This window comes from Marmota flaviventris, chromosome 3 (assembly GCF_047511675.1).
Source record: "Marmota flaviventris isolate mMarFla1 chromosome 3, mMarFla1.hap1, whole genome shotgun sequence".
NCBI classification, from domain to species: domain Eukaryota; kingdom Metazoa; phylum Chordata; class Mammalia; order Rodentia; family Sciuridae; genus Marmota; species Marmota flaviventris.
The window spans coordinates 47,867,064-47,873,371 of record NC_092500.1 but is presented as its reverse complement, the minus strand read 5'-3'; the positions used below and the strand labels follow the sequence as shown (position 1 = coordinate 47,873,371).

The window sequence follows — 6,308 nt, the reverse complement described above, 5'->3', positions numbered from 1 at the left end:
TATGTTATGTAAACATTTACTGTCACATGCCAAGCACTGTTCTGTTCATTTTATACACAGTAATTGGTTTAATCCTTACAATGCCCTATTTGATAGAAACTGTTTTTCTGATAAGGAAATGGGACAAAGGTGGTAACTGACCAGTAAGGGCAGAGCCTGGATTTGATCCCAGATGGTATGAAGGACCATGCTCACAGCTATGATGCTATACTGTTTCTGGATCACTCGTGTGCTTTTTGTTAAGGTTGAGTTCAGTTGACTTTTTAAGCATAAAATTACAAATAGTGATGTTGCTTGCATTACAGTATAAAATAAAAAAGGAAGTTTGGTTGCTGATTCATTTCTGTGGGATTTATGTTAAAGGTTAGTTGATATCTCTCTTACAGAAGCTAAAATCCAATTATCAAGTTTTAAAAGAAAGCTAAGGTGTAGCTCAGTGGCAGAACATTTGCATGGCATGTGTGAGACTCCGGTTCAGTCCCCAGCACTGGGGAGAATATAGTTCTAAAAAAAAGTCTTTTCTTTCCTGGCGGTGGGTGGGTACCAGAGATTGAACTCTGGCACTCAACCACTGAGTCACATCCCCAGCCATATTTTGTACTTTATTTAGACACAGTGTCTCACTGAGTTTCTTAGTACCTCACCGTTGGTGAGGCTGGTTTTGAATTCAAGATCCTCCTGCCTCAGCCTCCCAAACCCTTGGGATTACAGGCATGTGCCACTGTGCCCGGTGAAATTTTCATTTTAATAATAACATGAATACTAAGGAGTAAAAAAAGTTGTATTTGTTGCTGTAGTATTTTTCCATTACTTTACTATCTAATGATGTCAACATCTCAAAAATAGCAGGGTTGTAGAAACACAAGTAGGCAGATGGGCATCGTGGTGCACGCTTGTAATCTGGAGGTTGAGGCAGGAGGATCACAAGTTGGAAGCCACCCTGGGCAATTTAGTGAGACCCTGTCTCAAAAAGGACTGGCAGTGTAGCTCAGTGGTACAAGAAATATTTCTGGCAAATGTGAGCCTTTCTTATTTTAGAACTAATCTTTACTGGTTTAACATCTAGTAGCCCTGCCCCCAAACAAAAAAAAAGTATGTATGTGTATTTATATATATTTATATTTATACACACAGTTACATGCTTTATAAAATTGAAAAATCTACACTAAAAACATTTTTGGACAGCAAAATCACAATTATTAGTTTGATAAATATTTATTCGTTGTATATTGTTTTAGAACAACAAAACAGCTTGACCATAGGCCAAAATGTTTATAATTTTAACATTTTGACTCAGAATAGTAAGTTCATTCAGTGAGAACTTTATATGGATAATAACTTCACTCAGTTTTATAGTGTGTAGCCTGCAGCTTACACTGGAAAATGTGGGCCCATTAAACTGGGGAGGAGAAAGACAATTCAAAACAAAGTCAGCACTAGGTGTGTTGGGGAATGCCTGTATCCCATCTGCTCAGGAGACTGAGGCAGGAGGTTCTCAAGTTTGATGCCAGCCTCAGCAACTTAGCAAGACCCTGTCTCAAAATAAAATAGAACTGGGGATGTGGCTCAGTGATTAAGTGCCCCTGGGTTCAATCCCTGTTATCCCCCCTCCCTCTCAAAAAACAAAAACAAAAACAAAACTAATCCATAAACTGGTACAAAGTTTAGAAGGTAAATTCTGTTGGGCAAACGTTTTTAACATCATTTGGTTTTAATTATTAGGAATAAGAAAATAGAGAAATTCTGTTTTAATAGAAATCTGGACTCATTACTAAAAACTTGTATATAGTACAAATTTAATGATTGAAAGGGTTCCTTGGATGACTGATCAGTGGGTTGCAAATGGTCTACAGATGGGAGGTGGTGACACGGTACTTAACTCTGTAGTAACAAGAAATATTTCTGGCAAATGTGAATCTTATTTCATTTTAGAACTAACCTTTACTGGGTTAAGGTGCTTTTATGGGAAAAAGTACTTTTTTTTTTTCCTTAAACACTCAATACATTGTGCTTCAGTTTAGATAATTGACATCTTAGATTGCTGAAAAGTTTATTAAATCACCCACTGGCAGCAATTTCTTTAAGTTTGTATATTCATGAGAAGGTCACAGTTGAGATATTTAACAAAATAATGGCCAAAATACCTAGGTTTGTACAATGTTGAAAAACTATCTACAAAAATTAAACTGGAACTAAAGCAGATACACTGAGGATAAAGAGGCAGACTTCAGGGCTGGAGTTGTGGCTCAGCGGTAGAGCACTTGCCTAGCATGTGAGAGGCACTGTGTTCAATTTTCAGCACTGCATATAAATAAATGAATAAAATAAAGGTCCACCAACATCTAAAACTTTTTAAAAAGAGGCAAACTTCCAACATATTCTACAGTCTGCAATTCAAATTTCAAAGTACTTAGTTCAAATGCCAGGTTTCTCACCTATTGCCTTTAATGATTCTGAAGATGTGCTTTTTCTCCAGTGATGGGGGATTCCATTCAGCTCAGTTTCTTAGTGTAAATAAGCAGAAGGGCTTTGCTGGTGGTGGGGAGGGAAGTAGTGGGCAAAAAGGTGTGCCGGGCACTGTGGTGCATGTGTATAATACCAAGGGCTCAGGAGGCTGAGGCACTAGGATCACAAGTTCAAAACCAGCCTCAGCAACCGAAGGCACTAAGCAACTCACTGACCCTGTCTCAAAATAAAATACAAAATAGGGCTGGGGATGTGGCTCAGTTGTCCAGCACCCCCAAGTTCAATCCTCGGTACCAAAAAGAAAAAAAAAAAAAAAACCAACAACAACCCAAGGTGTGACTTAAGTGAGACTGCATGGCAAAGGAAAGAGGTTCTATTTTGTAGGTGATGTCTAAGCTCCCTAAACAGATGGTAGTAGACCTTGAGTTAAACCTTTGGGGAAAATAAGAAATCGGCATGAAACACTATTAAGTTTAAAGTAACATCTGAACGAACCCGAACCCCAAGAGAAATTCTCCATCTGAGATCTTCAGCAGGTGCTAAAATGGTGGGGGAAATGTTTTATTTTGAGCCTCTGTAACAATAAACAACTTTTTTGTGTGTGAATCTGCTAGATAAAAATGTCTTTTTTGGTGGCCTGAATTAGAAACAATACCTTGTTACAGTTCATTGTTATTCATAGTAAAGAAATATGTCCTGCCAGGGTTAGATCATCTGAACAGTTAGTGGGTTCTTTAACAAATACCTTATTTGAGGATTTCATGAGCCTCATCAGTCACTTTTGGAGTGTGAAAGAGGCAAATGTGAGCCTTTCTTACTCAAAATAACTGCTTGGAGAAGCTTTTTTTCTTGCAAAGAAGTTATGAGCACTCTGGGTTTCCAAGGAAACTGATAGCACACAGTTTTTCTTTGGAAGAGATGCTGTTGGTCAGAAACTTCTTAGTGTTCCTTTATTGCTTTACATCAACCCCTCAAATGACACAGAATAATCCCACTGTAATGAAGAAATCTTGAGAACATGCAGTTGGGTCCTTGACATTGATGGACTGCAGCTCCTTAGGAATTGGGAGAAAGAGAAGGACATAGGGCAGGGGCCAGTGGCTCCTGGCTTTCTTCCTTGGCCAATGCATAGCGCCTGGCTTTTCTGGGGTCAGGCTCTGGTGTCTCCTCTGCCCATCTTCCAACACGGCGCACACCCTTCCCCACCTTGGGCGCATTTCTGCAAGGATTATGGTCATAGATAACCAGCTTCAGACCTGACAAGTGGGCCAGACTGGGAAAGTAACGGATGCTGTTCCGGTCCACATCAATTACCTCCAGTAAAGGCATATGAAGCAGCACAGTGGGGAATTCGGTCAACAGGTTTCCTGAGAGCCAGATGGTCCTTAGCTCGCTGAGGCGCTGGAGCTGGCCGGGTAGGAGACGCAGGGCATTGGAGCCTGCATGCAAAGTCTTAAGGAGACTCAGCTCACAGACCACGTCTGGCAGCTGGGTGAGGCAGTTAGCTTCAATCCAAAGGGTCCGGAGGTTCTGGAGCAGCCTCAGCTCATTAGGGAGGTTGCAGAGTTTGTTGTTGCCCAGGTAGAGGATGCAGAGCTGTTTTAAGGTACATACCACTTGAGGCAAAGCCTTGAAGTTGTTGAAATCCAAGGCTAAGATCTGCAGGTTCTGCAGCTGCTCCAGCTCTGGAGGCAGGCTATTGAGGTGGTTGTCACTGAGGTAGAGCTTGACCAGGTCCGTGAAGGAGCACACATGCACAGGGAAGCGGCGTAGCTGGCTCCCACTCAGATCCACCATCTTGTCCAGCGGCATCTCCTGGAGGTCTCCAACCACATAGTTTTGGCAACAGTCACCAGGGATGAAGGCCACAAGGGCCTTGATGGTGTTCCCCATGTAGAGCCAGACGCATGGCTAACTTCTACCCACAGACTCACCTGACAAGGCAGTTTGTTCTACTGACTGCTCTGGGGCCGTCCTGCCTTCCCTTTATTAGTGAGGATTGCATGACAAAAGCCAGTCACTTTGACAGAGAAAAGTGCTCCTGATAGCAACCTGAGTGTTGGGTGATAGACCTAACAGACTGTCTGGGAGGCCGTGTCTGACACACTTGCCTTTAATCACTTAAACTGCAACCCGTTTAAAGCTGAAAAGAACTGCTGTTTTTTTGTAATGCTAAAATACTGAGAGATTACATTAAGGGGCAAAAAAAAAGGGGGGTAGATGGGTGGGGGAGACACCCACATTACTACTCTGCAGGTATAAATATAAACATCTGGCTCAGCGATAGAGTGCTCGCCTAGCATATGTGAGGCCCTGGGTTCGATCTTCAGCACCACATAAAAATAAACAAAATAAAGGTATCCAACTCAACTAAAAAATATTTTTAAAAAGATGATATTGGGTCAAAGGATGTATGCTTTTTTTTTTTTTTTTAAGAGAGAGACAGATACAGAGAGAGAATTTTTTAATATTTTTCGGCAGCCACAACACCCCTGTTTGTACGTGGTGCTGAGGATCTAATCTGGGCCGCACGCATGCCAGGCGAGTGCGCCACTGCTTGAGCCACATCCTCAGCCCCAGGATGTATGCTTTAAAGGTTTTTTTAATTGATATTCTTCTTATCCCCACCAAACCTGAATCAGGGTACATACCCAAGAAGCAGAGAGGGGTTGGGATTGTGGTAGAGCATTTGCATACCTAGCATGTGTGAGGCACTGAGTTTGATAAATAAAGGTATTGTGTCCATCTACAACTAAAAAAAAAAGCAGTGGCTACTGGTGTTCTTTTCTTATTTCTTTTCTCATTTTCTTATTTCTTCATTCACCAGGTAATATCTTCACACACTTAAAACTTGCCTTTGGGCTGAGGATGTCACTTTGTGGAGAGTGTTTCCCTAGTGTGAGCAAGGCCCTGGATTCAATCCCCAACACTGTAAAACAAAACAAAACCCAGTTTTCTTTTGAGAAAAGACAAGTAGAAAAGCAGAAGGCAGGGGTTTGGGTGGAGAACACTTGCTTTCTAGAGCTTAAATAAATTGAGGATTCATTCGTATAGTGCAACTGTGTCACATATGTTTAAATTCCTATTTCATGTAGTGCCCTGTTGTAGGGAAGCAGTGATCAGTCAGAACATTTCTTAGTGCTAGTCTAGAATGGGATTTTCAAATTCTGACCAGTAGAAATGTGGGCAGAAATGTTTGATGTCACCTCTAGACACGGCTCATTGTGAAAAAAAGTCTTGTCCTCCTCCACACTCTTTCCCCACTTTTTGGCTGGATATTGATACCTGGGGTGACTTCAGAAGCCACCAAGCATGTGTTGAATTTGGCAGGGCCTCAGGTCATCCTGGATTCCTGAATAAGAGCAAGGTGCAGAACACCTCCCTTCCCCCGCCCCGCTTCACTCAGTCACTAATTGGATTTAGGTAAATGAGAAGGAAACTTAAGTCATTGAGATCTGGGGGCTTGTTTGTTACTGTACCTTAAGAATATAGTAGTTAAAAATAAGGAGGTAAATCTACATATCCTGATTTGGAAAGCTATTTAGGATAAACTGGGGAGAAAAGAAAAGCAAGATTCAGAACAGTTTTTTATGATTGCCATCTGTGAAAAATATGCATAAGTCCTTGTGTGTGCATAAAAATATCTGCAAGAAATACAGTGATTATCTCTGGGAAATCTGCCTGGAGATTTGGTGGTGACAGGAATGCTGACTTTTCCACTTACATCCTTTGTGTGTGTGTGTGTGTGTGTGTGTGTGTGTATTGAACTCAGGGGCACTCGACCACTGAGTCACATCCCCAGCCCTATTTTGTATTTTATTTAGAGACAGTTGCTTAGCATC

General features: G+C 41.5%; 1 protein-coding gene across 1 annotated transcript; it reads right to left on the bottom strand.

The window, feature by feature from the left end:
* Positions 1 to 3,522: 3,522 nt before the first annotated feature.
* On the bottom strand, positions 3,523 to 4,359 carry Lrrc10 (leucine rich repeat containing 10). Its single transcript, XM_027930044.3, has one exon. It carries the CDS (start codon positions 4,357 to 4,359, stop codon positions 3,523 to 3,525), a length of 837 nt encoding a protein of 278 aa, XP_027785845.1.
* Positions 4,360 to 6,308: the final 1,949 nt, after the last annotated feature.